The 16,389-nt window shown below is 55.1% G+C and overlaps 2 protein-coding genes across 2 annotated transcripts in view; one reads left to right on the top strand and one right to left on the bottom strand.

Annotated features, from left to right (window-relative positions):
* Positions 1–9,760, bottom strand: part of LOC144594437 (uncharacterized) — a 33,229-nt gene extending 23,469 nt beyond the window's left edge. Inside the window, exons 1-3 of the mRNA XM_078400913.1 lie at positions 9,696–9,760; positions 6,229–6,339; positions 4,774–5,029 (exon numbers count right to left, since the gene is read on the bottom strand). Of these exons, the coding sequence (XP_078257039.1) occupies positions 4,774–5,029; positions 6,229–6,335 (363 nt within the window). The 5' untranslated portion in view covers positions 6,336–6,339; positions 9,696–9,760. The remainder of the gene's footprint in view (positions 1–4,773; positions 5,030–6,228; positions 6,340–9,695) is intronic.
* Positions 9,761–10,165: 405 nt separating this feature from the next.
* On the top strand, positions 10,166–16,382 carry faap24 (FA core complex associated protein 24). The gene is given in 6 exon segments (XM_078400918.1): positions 10,166–10,440; positions 13,617–13,752; positions 15,035–15,078; positions 15,080–15,175; positions 15,584–15,736; positions 16,125–16,382. Coding segments are annotated over 6 exon segments (777 nt in total). The 5' UTR covers positions 10,166–10,341; the 3' UTR covers positions 16,374–16,382.
* Positions 16,383–16,389: the final 7 nt, after the last annotated feature.

Below are 16,389 nucleotides of genomic sequence, written 5' to 3'. Positions count from 1 at the left end.
CTCCCCCTCCCCCACTCGCAACAAGGACAGCATCCCCCTCGTTCTCACCTTCCACCCCACCGGACAGCGGATCCAACAAATCAACCGCTAATATTTCCGTCACCTCCAACGGGACCCCACCACTGGCCATATCTTCCCATCCCCTCCCTGCGTTCCACAGAGACCGTTCCCTCCGTAACTCCCTGGTCCACTCGTCCCTTCCTACCCAAACCACACCATCCCCGGGCACTTTCCACTGCAACCGCACGAGATGCAACACCTGTCCCTTTACCTCCCCCCTCAACTCCATCCAAGGACCCAAACAGTCTTTCCAGGTGAGACAGAGGTTCACCTGCACCTCCTCCAACCTCATCTATTGCATCCGCTGCTCTAGATGTCAACTTATTTACATCGGCGAAACCAAGCGCAGGCTCGGCGATCGCTTCGCTCAACACCTGCACTCGGTCTGCGTTGGCCAAACTGATCTCCCGGTGGCCGAGCACTTCAACTCCCCCACCCATTCCCAGTCTGACCTTTCTGTCATGGGCCTCCTCCAGTGCCATAGTGAGGCCCACCGGAAATTGGAGGAACAGCACCTCATATTTCGCCTGAGCAGCTTGCAGTGGTATGAACATCGACTTCTCCAACTTTAGATAGTTCCTCCTTCCCAGATCTCCCTCTATCTTCCTGTCTCCACCTATATCGTTCCTTTGTCCCGCCCCCCTGATATCAGTCTGAAGAAGGGTCTCGACCCGAAACGTCACCCATTCCTTCTCTCCTGAGATGCTGCCTGACCTGCTGAGTCACTCCAGCATTTTGTGAATAAATACCTTCGATTTGTACCAGCATCTGCAGTTATTTTCTTATATTTAATGAACTGTTCTTTGCTTTCTCTGTCAATTTTAATTTCACCCCCACGAGCTGTATCTCTTTTTGTTTGTCCTATGTTTTAAAAAATCCAAGAAATTAAGCAGGGGAAAACATTAAAAAATAAAAATAACAAAAAAATGTGAGTTGACGGATGAGATATATTCTGCATTTTAATGATATCATCACACATAATGTTCCCCCAGAACACTGATTACACTGCGAGAGACAGAGCGAGCGGCGGGTTTTGCTTACTAAAATGGCGAATGTTCCGCTCCTACAATTCAGTATCGGCGATTTCAACGGAATGGTTCACCTTGTTACTCCAGTATCTTTGATCTCAACCCCCAGCATGACCCTGTGACCTCTCAACCCCCAGCATGACCCCTCAATCTGCAGCGTGACCCTGTTACCGATCAACCCCCAGCATGACCCCATTACCCCTCAAACCCCAGCATCACCCCATGACCTCTCAACCCCCAAGGTTACCCCATAACCCCTCAACCCCCAGCGTCACCCCATGACCCCTCAACCTCCAGCGTCACCCCATGACCCCTCAACCCCCAGCATCACCCCATGACCCAACCCCCAGCGCTAGTGACCCCTCAACCCCCATCGTCACCCCATGACCCCTCAACCCCAGCGTGGTGCCGTGACCCCTCAGACTGGCTCCCACCCACCCACCCCATAGATCCCCCTCCCAGCGCAGCCCCGTCACTCCCATAGAGACCACACCATAGAGACCTCAGTGCAGCCCCCCAATACTCCCCTCCCCCCCCAGCACGGCCTTCACAGAGGCCCCCCTGACCCTCAACCCCCGGCCCCATCTACCCTGACCCACATCCCCAGACATAGAAAATAGGTGCAGGAGTAGGCCATTCAAGATGATTATGGCTGATCATCCAGAATTCCTACTTTTCCCCCAGATCCCTCGATTCCTTTAGCCCTAAGCGCTAAATCTAATTCTCTCTTGAAAACATCCTGTGAATTGGCCTCCGCTGCTTTCTGTGGCAGAGAATTCCACACATTCATAACTGCGTGAATTCTTTTTTCCTCACCCCATTCCTAACTGGCCTACCCCTTATTCTTAAACTGTGAACCCTGCTCTGGACTCCCCCAACATCGGTAACATTTTTTCCTGCATCTGGCCTGTCTCACCCCTTAAGAATTTTACATGTTTTTATAAGATCCCCTCTCATTCTTCTAAATTCCAGTCGACCCATTCTTTCATCATATGTCCGTCCCGCCATCCCGGGGTTTAACCTCGTGAACCTACGCTGCACTCCCTCAATAGCAAGAATGTCCTTCCTCAAATTAGGACACTAAACTGCACACTCTCACCAGGGCCCTGTACAACTGCAGTAGGACCTTGTTGCGCCTACACTCAAATCCTCTCGCGATTAAGGCCAACAAGCCATTTGCTTTCTTCACTGCCTGCTGTGCCTGCATGCTTACTTTCAGTGACTGATGTACAAGGACACCCAAGTCTCGTTGCACCTCCCCTTTTCCTAATCTGACACCATTCAGATAATAATCTCCCTTTTTGTTCTTGCCACCAAAGTGGATAACCTCACATTTATCCACATTAAACTGCATCTGCCTAGTCACCCAACCAGTCCAAGTCACCCTGCAACCTCATGGCATCCTCATCACAGCTCACACTGCCACCCAGCTTTGTGTTATTGGCAAACCTGGAGATGTTACATTTAACTCCTTCGTCTAAATCGTCAATGTATATATTGTATATAACTGGTGTCCCAGCACTGGGTCTTGAGGCACCTGCCATTCTGAAAAGGACCCGTTAATTCCTACTCTTTGCTTCCTCACTGCCAACCAGTTCTCCATCCATGTCAATACCCTACCCTCAACACCATGTGCTCTAATTATGCGCACTAATCTCTTGCGCGGGACCTTGTCAAAGGCTTTTTGAAAGTCCATACACCACATCCACTGGCTCTCCCTTATCCATTCTACTTGTTAAATCCTCAAAAAATTCCAGAATAGTCAAGCATGATTTCCCCTTCATAAATCCATGCTGACTTTGACCGATCCTGTCACTGCTTTGCAAATGCACTGCTATAATATCTTTAGCAATCGATTCAAGCATCTTCCCCACTACTGATGTAAGGCTAACTGGTCTATAATTCCGTTTTCTCTCTCCCTCCAGTCCATAGTACTCCCTGCAGCCCACCAGAGGATGCAGGCGCAGTGAGAGTGGCACGGGCCCCAAGGTTACAGCTGAAGGAACACTTCTCTGCTCTGCCCCAGAACCCCTCCACCCCCGGTTCCCGCTCCTCTTGTTTAGACCTCAGCTGTGTAAATGTGATCCCACACCCTTTCATTCCGCATGAGGCAAACGTTGCAGTGTATCTCTCGTTTCTGGTGTGCGCCTGATACCAACAGACCCTTTAAGCCATCCCAATGGATCTCTTCTGCACTCTCACCAAAGCCTCTACATCCTTCTTGTCGAGGAGATATAAATGGTGCCATGTGCCATAACCAAAATTACAACACAATGCTCCAAATACGGTCATAGGTGACGGGAGCAGAATTAGACCATTCAGCCCAACAAGTCTACTCCGCCATTCAACCATGGCTGATCCATCTCCCTCCCAATCCCATTCTCCAGCCTTCTCCCCATAACCCTGGACACCCGTACTAATCATGAATCGATCTATCTCTGCCCTGAAAATATCAATCGACCAAATGTGGTTTAACCACTTTCCTAAAGCTGTTGCCCCACTTCCTGACTGTTATTTTCCACATCCCCGACTAATGAAGGCCAGATGGACGATTAAGTTGATGGGAAGTGAAGATTGTTGGCGGGCTGTGGGCGAGGTGCCACTGAACCTTCAGCCCAATACCGACCGGGGTGGATCTGTCAACAAACAGATCTTCACTGGACAGGCGGCAGGCAGCTTGTTGTAACGTGGGCAATGGTAGATCCAAATCATTTATTGCAAACATAGTCACAAAAGTCATGTTCAATAGCTCAAGTACTGCAGCGACGGGCTGGCTGGCTGCCTGTGTCGCGGGACCCACATTTGGCCCACAACTGACCCTGCAGGCACAGAGTAAAGTGTTACTCCACTCGTCAACATCTTCACCGCTCTCGCCGAGGTGAACATCCATGCGGTCGGTCTGCAGCTGTCAGGGAGAGTCTGCTGGGGGGCCGGGGAGAGACGAAGGAGATGCGGACATGATTCACCAGGGCAGGGATAGTTCCACACTGCTCCAACCCTTGCGGAGAAAGTTCCTAAACCTCCCAACGCTGGAGCGGCTCCGGGACACGGCCTCCCGCCGACATCCCAAAACTCAAATCCACCATCTTCCACTCCCGTCGCCGGACCAGAGCGACGCACACAACCCGAACTAAACATGGATGCCACAGATGTGGCCGTGACTACGGCTCATGCCCCAGTCAGTCCCGACCCCAAGCGCTGTCTGTAATTCCCTCCAAAGATGCTGCCCGACCTGACCCGCGGAGTTGCTCCAGCGCCTGTTGTTCTCCGTGTCTCGGAATGACAAGAACTTTGCCACAGTTGAAATCCCAAGTTACTGGGGAAATGATCGGCCACCCCCGCCCCCACCCCGCCCAGTGAAGATGAAATGAGGCGAGGATGGCCAGGGCGCTGCGGGAACACAACCCCTGCGGCGAGCAGGCGGGCGGGCGGAGCGCTGCCGGGAGGAGGGAGGTGTTTGCAGCGCCGACCACAGCCCCGCGCCCTCGACCCCGCAGTGTAACGCTGCCGATGCCCGGGCTGCCCGGTGCTGGGCGGCAGCGTTAGTCAGAGTTCCCGCCCACAGGGCTGGAGCCTGCGGCAAACTGTCCCACGCTGTTCCTCCGCGCCCAGCGGCCCTGCGCCGCGTCCTGGCTACAGAAGGGGTAATAGTCGTGGTCACTGGGGTCGGACGGCGGGGTCTCACCCCATTGCGGGCTTCCCTCCTCACTCTCCTTTCCCGTACACGCCGGCCTGCCCGCCGCTGCCGCCTCCGCCGCCCTTCAGCCGCAGGCTCCAGTGCCGCGCCACTGTGGGGCCGCGCTGCCGGTCTCTGCCCGCTAGAGCGGTCACCCCCCGGAGCCTCTGCCCGCCGCTCAGTCGTTCCAGGAGAACCGATCGGCTCGGGGCTGCTGGTCCGGGGAGAGGCTGCCTGTGTCCATGGCGCTGGCTCGGGGCTGTCACTGGGAGAAGGGGAGAGAGGTCAACGTTGCTGGAAGGTTAGATCGCGCAGCATCCAGAGAAAGGGAACTGAGTGGGGAGAGAATTGGCTTCATCGAAGGAAGCAGAGGGTGACGGTGGAAGCAGTAAACAGGAACTGCAGATGCTGGTTTACACCAACCATAGACACAAAGTGCTGCAGTACCTCAACGGGTCAGGCAGCATCTCTGGAGGAGTCTCGACTAGAAACGTCACCTATCGACCTTCTTCAGAGATGCTGCCTGACCTGCTGAGTTACTCCACCACTTTGTGTCTATTCTTATGATGCTTTAAAGGCCTGTGACCAGTGGTGTGCTCAGGGTCCGGTGCTGGGCCCATTGCTGTTTGTCATCTACATCAATGATTTGGAGGAGGATGTACAAGACATGGGTAAGTTTACATACAACACAACACCGTGGGGCATTATAGATAGTGATGATGGTTCACAAAAATTACCACAGGATCTTGATGGGTTGGGCAGATAGGCTGGGGAATGGTTAGAGTCAGTGCGATAGTGTGGAAACAGGCCCTTTGGCAACACGTCCCAACTTGTCCACATGTTCCTGCCTGCGTTTGGTCCATATCCCTCCAAACCCGTACGATCCATTAAATATCAGACCCACACATCACTTTTAAACTTTGCCCGTCTTACCTTAAGAAAAATTCCAACAGGCCCCAGTGTGATTTGAACTCACGACCCCTGGTTTACAAGACCAGTGCTCTCACCCCTATGCTTTGGAGGTTGATGGAATTTAATACAGAGAAGTGTGATATGTTGTATTGCGGGGGAGTGTTGTAGAGCAGAGGGATCTCGGAGTGCAGGCTAGCTTGTTCTTTGAAAGTGGCATCACAGATAGGTCTGGAGGCCAAAAAGGCTTTTGCACATTGGCCTTTATCAGCCAAAGTATAGAAGTTGGGAGGTCATGTTGCAGTTGTATCAGGCGTTGGTGAGGCCACGTTTAGAGTAATGTGTCCAGTTCTGGGCATCACGTTATAGGAAAGATGTTGTCAAGCTGGAGAGGGTACAGAGAAGATTTACGAGGATGTTGCCAGGACTTGAAGGCCTGAGGCTGAACAGTCTGACACTGTATTTCTTAGAGCGCAGGCGGGTGAGGGTGATCTGATAGAAGTGTTGGACGTGAGGGGGAGTGAGGAGGGAGGCCCCAGGGTGAGGGGGGGTTACCTGCTCAATGCGGGGGGGCGGCAGGACGTTCTCGATCCTCTGCAGGAACTCCCAGAGCAGCTCCTCGGCAGCGGCCATGAACACGGCCCCAAACTCCTGCTCCACATCAGCCTGTGAGACAGAGACGGTCAACGCCGCCACAACCCCCCCCCCCGACACAGACTACCCCCCCGACACAGACTACCCCACTACCCCCCGACACAGACTACCCCCCCGACACAGACTACCCCACTACCCCCCCGACACAGACTACCCCACTACCCCCCGACACAGACTACCCCCCGACACAGACTACCCCCCCCGACACAGACTACCCCACTACCCCCCCGACACAGACTACCCCCCGACACAGACTACCCCACTACCCCCCGACAGACTACCCCCCCGACACAGACTACCCCCCCGACACAGACTACCCCCCGACACAGACTACCCTACTACCCCCCCGACAGACTACCCCACTACCCCCCCGACACAGACTACCCCCCCGACAGACTACCCCACTACCCCCCCGACACAGACTACCCCCCCGACAGACTACCCCACTACCCCCCGACACAGACTACCCCCCCGACACAGACTACCCCCCGATACAGACTACCCCCCCGACACAGTAGCGCAGCGGTAGAGTTGCTGCTTTACAGCGAATGCAGCGCTGGAGACTCAGGTTCGATCCTGACTACGGGTGCTGCACTGTAAGGAGTTTGTACGTTCTCCCCGTGACCTGCGTGGGTTTTCTCCGAGATCTTCGGTTTCCTCCCACACTCCAAAGACGTACAGGTATGTAGGTTAATTGGCTGGGTAAATGTAAAAATTGTCCCTAGTGGGTGTAGGATAGTGTTAATGTGCGGGGATCGCTGGGCGGCGCGGACTTGTTGGGCCGAAAAGGCCTGTTTCCGGCTGTATATATATGATATGATATGATGACACAGACGACCCCACTACCCCCCCGACACAGACTACCCCACTACCCCCCCGACACAGACTACTCCCCGACACAGACTACCCCACTATCCCCCCGACACAGACTACCCCACTACCCCCCGACACAGACTACCCCACTACCCCCGACACAGACTACCCCCCCGACACAGACTACCCCACTACCCCCCCGACACAGACTACCCCACTACCCCCCCGACACAGACTACTCCCCGACACAGACTACCCCACTACCCCCCCCGACACAGACTACCCCACTACCCCCCCGACACAGACTACTCCCCCGACACAGACTACCCCCCGACACAGACTACCCCCCGACACAGACTACCCCACTACCCCCCCTACACAGACTACCCCCGGACAGACTACCCCACTACCCCCCTCGACACAGACTACCCCACTACTCCCTCGACACAGACTACCCCCCCGACAAAACTACCCCACCACCCCCCCGACACAGACTACCCCCGACACAGACTACCCCCCGACACAGACTACCCCCGACACAGACTACCCCCGACACAAACCACCCCCACCCCAATATAAAGACCCCCGACACAAACCACCCCCACCCCAATATACAGACCCCCCCGACAGAAACCACCCCCCGACACAAACGACACCCCCCTGACACAAACTACTCCCACCCCAATGTACAGACCCCCCCAACACAAACCACCCCGGCCCAAAATACAGACGCCCACCGATACAAGACGCCCACCGATACAAACCACCCCCCGACACAAACTACCCCCACCCCAATATACAGACCCCACCGACACAAACTACCCCCCACACCCAGTGACCCAGCCCCCCACACACACACCCGCCACACACACACGCCCACCCACACACACACACCCAACACATGCCCCCCACACACAGCGACCCAGCCCCCCACAATCACCCTGCACGGGAGGTTACACACATCTGTGGAGGCCAAGGACACGTATTTATACGGTGGCAATTGACAGATTCTTGATTAGTACGGATGTCAATGGTTATGTGGAGAAGGCAGGAGAATGGGGTTAGGAGGGAGAGATAGATCAGCCATGACTGAATGTTGTAGTAAATTTGATGGGCCGAATGGCCTGATTCTGCTCCTACAACTCGCCACCACTCACCCGCCTCTCACACACACGCACACAACACGCACCCCCGCCTCACACACACATGCACACAACACACCCCCGCCCGCCTCACACACACACGCACACAAACCGCACGCCTCACACACACAGGCACAACACACGCGCACGCCTCACACACACGATATAACCCCCCCCCCCCCCGAGCTGGTGGGGATTCCCCTGTGACTGCCGCCTCACAGTGGAGACCCCCACCTTGGGCAGCCTGCAGGAGAGGGCAGTCGGACCCTTCACCCCCACCTCCGTGGGTATTCCCACCAACCCTCCTTCGTTCCAAGTGCAGCGTCACCTCCCCCTCACCACTCCACCCCCGTCCCATCTTCCCAGCCGCACAACCACACTCCCTTAACCCCAGACTTTCATCCCCATCCCCGCTCCTCCCTCCCCTCTCAACCACTCGCTTCCCCAGATCAACCACTCCCAACCTCTGAGCCGCCATTCCCCCACCTCTACCTCTCCCCATCTCTCCTCCTAATTTGAGGAAGGATATCCTTGCTATTTGAGGGAGTGGAGCATAGGTTAATCCCTGGAATGGCGGGACTGACAGATAATGAAAGACTGGAGCGACTGGGCTTGTATAAACTGGAATTTAGAAGGATGAGAGGAGATCATATAGAAACATATACAATTCTCAAAGGATTGGACAAGGGAGATGCAGGAAAAATGTTCCTGATGTTCCAGAACCAGGGGTCACCGTTTAAGAATAAGGGGAGGCCATATAGAACTCAGATGAGGAAAAATGTTTTCACCCAGAGGTTTTTAGATTTAGATTTTTAGATACAGCGCCCTGCGATCCCCGCACATTAACACTATCCTACACACACTAGGGACAATTTTTACATTTGCCCAGCCGATTAACCTACAAACCTGCACGTCTTTGGAGTGTGGGAGGAAACCGAAGATGTCGGAGAAACCCACACAGGTCACGGGGAGAACGTACAAACTCCGTACAGACGGCGCCCGTAGTCAGGATTGAACCTGATCTCCGGCGCTGCATTCGCTGTAAGGCAGCAACTCTACCGCTGCTGCCCCAGAGAGTTGTGAATTTGTGGAATTCTCTGCCGCAGAGGGCAGTGGAGGCCGATTCACTGGATGGGTTTAAGAGAGAGTTAGAGAGCTCTAGGGGCTAGTGGGATCAAGGGATATGGGGAGAAGGCAGGCACGGGTTACTGATTGTGGACGATCAGCCATGATCACAATGAATGGCGGTGCTGGCTCGAAGGGCCAAATGGCCTCCTCCTGCACCTATGTTATTTGTTTCTATGTCTGCCTCTGCCACCCCCACACCCCCTCCTCCACTCGCCGTCTCACCCCTTTCAACCCCACTCCCTCGGGCCCGTCCTCCACCCCGGCGCCGGCCCCTGGCCCACTCACGCGGCTCCAGCTCCAGGCCCCGCCGCTGCGGCGCAGCGCCCTGAGTGAGCTGCCGCCGGCGCAACATCCTGTGGGCGGGACCGGATGTGGTGCTGGGTCGTGTGGGCGGGACCGGATGTGGCTTTGCCTCATGTGAGCGGGGCCGGATATGACGGTGGGAGGGGCGGGTCCACGCTCCACAATAAAGATACTAGAGGTATAAAAAAATAACTGCAGATGCTGGTACAAATCGATTTATTCACAAAATGCTGGAGTAACTCAGCAGGTCAGGCAGCATCTCGGGAGAGAAAGAATGGGAGATACTAGAGGAGCAGGTAGGCCACTCGTCCCTAAATACCGGAGCATGTCATGGCGCCATTTTAGTAGGCAGAAACGTGCAGAAACATTTAAAAAGAAAAATAACAAAAATCTGTGAATTGGTAGATGATCATTTTATTGGTATCATCTGCATTTTTATGGTATCATCTGTATTTTAATGGTATCATCACACATACTGTTCCTCCACAACACTGATTACACTGCGAGAGGCAGAGAAGAGAACGGCGGGGTTTTGCTTACTAAAATGGCTCCTTTGCGTACCACACCAGTAGAGGCGATTTCAACGGGGTGGTCCGTCTTGCTCCTCTAGTCTCTTTGCGCCTCAGCCATGGGGCCTGTGGGAGAGGGCAGACGTCCGACCTCTCACTCCCGCAGTGTAGCCGGGCGTGGAAGGGGGTGGGAGCCGCGACAAAATCCAGCGCTGGAGGTGAGTTATCCCCGTGACCCCTCCACCCCCAGCGTGACCCCGCACAGAGACCCCCTCCTCAGCCTGACCCTCTCACTCATCCCGACATGGAAGATAGGTGCAGGAGTCGACTATTCAATGTGATCAAGGCTGATCATCCAAAATTCCTGCCTTCTCCCCATATCCCTTGATTCCACTAGCCCCTAGAGCTCTATCTAACTCTCTTTTAAATTCATCCAGTGATTTGGCCTCCACTGCCCTCTGTGCAGAGAATTCCACAAATTCACAACTCTGGGTGAAAAAGTTTTTTCTCACCTCAGCTTTAAATGGCCTCCCCTTTATTCTAATACTGTGGGCCCTTGGCTTGGTTCTGGACTCCCCCAACATTGGGATTATTTTTCCTGCTTCTACCTTATCTCGTCCTTTTATGATTTTATACGTCTCAATAAGATCCCCTCTCATCCTTCTAAACTCCAGTGAATACAAGCCTAGTCTTTCCAATCTTTCCTCATATGACAGTCCCGCCATCCCAGGGATTAACCTTGTGAACCTATGCTGCACTGCCTCAATAGCAAGAACGTTCTTCCTCAAATTAGGAGACCAAAACTGCACACGATACTCCAGATGTAGTCTCACCAGGGCCCTATGCAACTGCAGAAGGACTTCTTTGCTTCTGTACTCAAATCCTCTCGTTATGAAGGCCAACGTTCACTTTAAGAATTGTATATGTTTCTATAAAATTCCCTCTCATCATTCTAAATACAAGCCCAGTCGACCCATTCTTTCATCATATGATAGTCCCACCATCCTGGGAATTAACCTGGTGAACCCATGCTGCACTCCCTCAATAGCAAGAATGTCCTTAAATTAGGAGTCCAAAACTGCGCACAATCATCCAGGTATTTTGGACGGCATGGTAGCACAGCGGTAGAGTTGCTGCCTTACAGCGAATGCAGAGCCAGAGAGCCGGGCTCAATCCCGACTACGGGTGCTGTCTGTACGGAGTTTGTACGTTCTCCCTGTAACCTGCGTGGGTTTTCTCCGGGATCTTCGGTTTCCTCCCATACTCCAAAGACGTGCAGGTTTGTAGGTTGATTAGACAATAGACAATAGGTGCAGGAGGAGGCCATTCGGCCCTTCGAGCCAGCACCGCCATTCAATGTGATCATGGCTGATCATTCTCAATCAGTACCCCGTTCCTGCCTTCTCCCCATACCCCCTGACTCCGCTATCTTTAAGAGCTCTATCTAGCTCTCTCTTGAATGCATTCAGAGAATTGGCCTCCACTGCCTTCTGAGGCAGAGAATTCCACAGATTCACAACTCTCTGACTGAAAACGTTTTTCCTCATCTCAGTTCTAAATGGCTTACCCCTTATTCTTAAACTGTGGTCCCTTGTTCTGGACTCCCCCAACATTGGGAATATGTTTCCTGCCTCTAACGTGTCCAACCCTTAATAATCTTATAACGTTTCGATAAGATCTCCTCTTCTAAATTCTAGTGTATACAAGCCTAGTCGCTCCAGTCTTTCAACATATGATAGTCCTGCCATTCCGGGAATTAACCTAGTAAACCTACGCTGCACGCCCTCAATAGCAAGAATATCCTTCCTCAAATTTGGAGACCAAAACTGCACACAGTACTCCAGGTGCGGTCTCACTGGGGTCCTGTACAACTGCAGAAGGACCTCTTTGCTCCTATACTCAACTCCTCTTGTTATGAAGGCCAACATTCCATTGGCTTTCTTCACTGCCTGCTGTACCTGCATGCTTCCTTTCAGTGACTGATGCACTAGGACACCCAGATCTCGTTGTACGGGACGTTCCTAACTTGACACCATTCAGATAATACTCTGCCTTCCTATTCTTACCACCAAAGTGGATAACCTCACACTTATCCACACTAAACTGTATCTGCCATGCATCCGCCCACTCACACAACCTGTCCAAGTCAAGTCCAAGTCACCCTGCAACCTTGGTAAATGTAAAAATTGTCCCTTGTGGGTATAGGATAGTGTTAATATGCGGGGATCGCTGGTCGGCGCGGACCCGGTGGGCCAAAAGGGCCTGTTCCGCACTGTATCTCTGAACTAAACTAAACTAAAGGTGTGTTCTCACCAGGGCTCTGTACAACTGCAGTTGGACCGGCCTCCTTCCTCCTAAACTCAAATCCTCTTGTTATGAATGCCAATATTCCATTAGCTTTCTTCACTGCTTGCTTACTTTCAGTCACTGAAGTACAAGGTACCCAGGTCTCGTTTTCCTAATCTGACACGTAGAAACATAGAAAATAGGTGCAGGAGGAGGCCATTTGGCCCTTTGAACCAGCACCGTCATTCATTGTGATCATGGCTGATCATCCACAATCAGTGACCCGTGCCTGCCTTCTCCCCATACCTTGATTCCACTAGCCCCGAGAGCTCTATCTCACTCTCTTTTAAATTCATCCGGTGAATTTGCCTCCACTGCCCTCTGTGGCAGAGAATTCCATAAATTCACAGCTCTCTGGGTGAAAAAGTTTCTTCTCACCTCAGTTTCAAATGGCCTCCCCTTTATTCATAGACTGTGTCCCCTGGTTCTGGACTCCCCCAACATTGGGAACATTTTTCCTGCTTCTACCTTGTTTAGTCCTTTTATGATTTATACGTCTCAATAAGATCCCCTCTCATCCTTCTAAACTCCAGTGAATACGCCTAGTCTTTCCAATCTTTCTCATATGACAGTCACGCCATCCCAGGGATTAACCTCTTGAACCTACGCTGCACTGCCTCAATAGCAAGGACGTCCTTCCTCAAATTAGGAGACCAATGCTGCACACAATACTCCAGATGTAGTCTCACAAGGCCCTATACAACTGCAGAAGGACGTCTTTACTCCTATACGGGAAGGTGGCTCACGAGGGAAATTAAATTAAGGATGGTGCTAAATCCATGGAAGACGCATATAAATTGGCCAGAGGAAGCAGCTCATCCACTGAGTCCTCCCAGTGAAGCTAGTGCCCCTGAGGTCCTTCTTAAATCTCTCCCCTCACCTCGCCTGTACTCTTTAGAATCGTGAACCCTGGATAAAGACTGAGTGTTGGCTTTATCCATGCCCTCGTGATCTGGTACACCTCAGTACGGTCACCCCTCAGCCTCCCCCGCTCCACACAGCACTCCAGATGTGTCTGTTGCCAGATGTGTGTGTGTGGTGTTGCCAGGTGTGTGCGGGAACGGGCAACAGCCCGACTGAGATGGACGCCGGGCTGAGTGCGAGTGTGTGCAGGACTGTCCCCCGCGGACACATCGTCGCCAGTGAGAAGTGGAGGGGCTCCCAGCTGACCCTCGGCTGCCAGGGTAGGTGTGGAGAAGGGGGCCGGGCTGGCAGATCTCTCCCCTCCTCACTGCTCCACCCTCTCACTTCCCCACTACCTCCTCTACCTCTCCCCCTCTGCCTCAGCCCTCTCTCCCCTCCCCTGCCCCCTCCCCTCCTCTACCTCTCCCCTCCTCACTGCTCCACCCTCTCACTTCCCCACTACCTCTCCCCTCTGCCTCAGCTCCTCCCCCCTCCTCTGGCCCCTCTCCCCTCCTCTACCTCTCCCTCAGCCCCCTCTTCCCTCCTCTGCCCCTCTCCCCTCCTCTACCTCTCCTCTCTGCTCCTCTCCCCTGTGCTTCCACTCCCTCTCACGTCTCACTACCTCCTCTCGCCCTCCCCTCTGCCCCACTCTTCTCCTCACCCTCCCCTCTGTCCCACTCTTCTCCTCACCCTCCCCTCTGCCCCACTCCCCCTCCCTGTCCCCTCTCCTCGCCTGCTCTGCCTCTGCCACTGTATCAGGGTGTATTCCGGACTCGAGCCTCTCTCTGTGTAAACACCATGGAACATGGGGCAGTACAGCACGGGAACGGCGCTTCGGCCCATGATGTTTGTGCCACACACGATTCCAGGAGTAGCTGATCCCTCTTGCCTCTCCTTTCCCTGCTCCTCTCCAGAAGCCGACCAAACGCCACTGTTGTATATTTCTCCAGCACCACCCAGGCAGCACGTTCCGGGCTCCCCCCACTGTAAAACAACTGCCCCCACCTTCCAGCTAAACCGTGCAGCGTTGGACAGCTTCACCTTGAGGGAATAAAGGTTCTGACTGACAACCTACCTGTGCCTCTCACAGTTTATATACTTCTATCAACCTCCGACGTTGCAGAGAAAACAACCCACGTGTGTTCTCACTCTATCTGCACCCCCCTGGATCCAGTGGCGACGTGGGTGGGCCAGAGTGTAACTGCGGTGATGTGCAGGGATCATCTCTCTGGGCTCATCGCTGCCGCCCGCCAGTGCATCGCCAGGTTTGTCAGGGTTACTCAGGGCGGTGCGTGCCCCCTGCTAGTGCCACTGCACCAGAGCACAGTGCTGGTCCCATACACACCAGAGCACTGTGCTGTCCCACACACACCAGAGCACAGTGCTGTCCCACACACACCAGAGCACAGTGCTGGTCCCACACACACCAGAGCACAGTGCCGGTCCCACACACACCAGACCACAGTGCCGGTCCCACACACACCAAAGCACAATGCTGGTCCCACACACACCAGAGCACAGTGTTAGCCCACACACAGAGTCGTGCCTGTGTGCTCTCTACAGGCAGGGTCAGCGTGCTGTTTGAGGGTGACTTGGGGCTGGTGGATTTTCCTCCTCTCCCGGCGGCTCTGTGTGCTCTACATCTCCGAATCAGACCTGGTCGCCGGCACCAACTACAGGAGGAAGCTGGTCCGCTTTCGCAAAGTGAGTTCACAGCGATCGGCCGGGTAACCGGGGAGTGGGGGTTACGTGGGGGTGGGGGGTGTGGGGGTTTACGGGGGGGTGTGGGGGTTACGGGGGGGTGCGGGGACTGGGGGTTACGGGGGGTGGGGTTACGGGGACTGTGGGGGTTACGGGGGGGACTGGGGGTTACGGGGACTGGGGGTTACGGAGGGGTGTGGGGGTTACGGGGACTGTGGGGGTTACGTGGGGTTGGGGGGGTACGGGGACTGGGGGTTACGGGGGGGTGGGGGTTACGGGGACCTGGGGGTTACGGGGGGGGTGTGGGGGTTACCGGTGCGAGGGTGGGGTGTTCCCCAGGGTCCGTGGTGTGGACAGCATGGACACTGTGCTGTGGACCTGTCGTTTGCATCCACCATCCCCGTGTTGCAGGCGAGCGCGGTGAGCGGCATCGTGCTGGTGGAGAGGACGCCGCTGAGCGAGCAGTACTTTGCCGACGTGCAGCGCTTCGTGGTGCTGGAGCTGGGCCTCGCCCTCCTCCCCATCGCCAGCCCCACAGAGGCCTCGCAGCTCCTTGCCCAGCTGGTCAGTGTTCACCCCATCCCCGCCCCTCCCCTCCCCTCCCCCCCCGCCCCTCCCCTCAATCCCTGCCCCTCCCTCCTCTCCCCCCTCTCCTCCCCATTCCCCCCCGCCCCTCCTCTCCCTCTCCCCCGCCCCTCCCTCCTCTCCCCCGCCCCTCCCTCCTCTCCCTCTCCCCTCCCTCCTCTCCCTCTCCCCTCCTCTCCCCCGCCCCTCCCTCCTCTCCCCCGCCCCTCCCTCCTCCCCTCCCCCCGCCCCTCCCCCCCGCCACCACTCCCCTCAATCCTTGCCCCTCCCTCTCTCCCCCCTCTCCTCCCCATTCCCCCCCCCCCCTCCCCTCCCCTTCCCTTCTCCTCTGATCCCCCTCCCCTGACCCTCTCCCCTCTGTGTGCAGGTGCAGGGCGAGAGCGGGGAGCGGCAGCGGAACCCGTTCGTGGGTGGGGGTCGCTCCGGGCTGAGCGAGGCCGCTGTCCTGGGCTCCGTACAGCGGATCCCCGGAGTGGGCCGGGTGAAAGCCCTGAGCCTGCTGCGTCGATACCCCAGCATCCAGCAACTCAGCGCTGCCTCGCCGCCTGACCTGGAGGCGCTGGGCGGCCCAGCCCTGGCTCGCCATCTCGCACACTTCTTCTCACCCCCTCCCTGAGCCCGGCCACAGTACA

The sequence above is a fragment of the Rhinoraja longicauda genome, chromosome 6 (assembly GCF_053455715.1).
Source record: "Rhinoraja longicauda isolate Sanriku21f chromosome 6, sRhiLon1.1, whole genome shotgun sequence".
Lineage (NCBI taxonomy): Eukaryota > Metazoa > Chordata > Chondrichthyes > Rajiformes > Arhynchobatidae > Rhinoraja > Rhinoraja longicauda.
The sequence above is the reverse complement of the archived record's forward strand: the minus strand, read 5'-3'. Positions and strand labels throughout refer to the sequence as shown.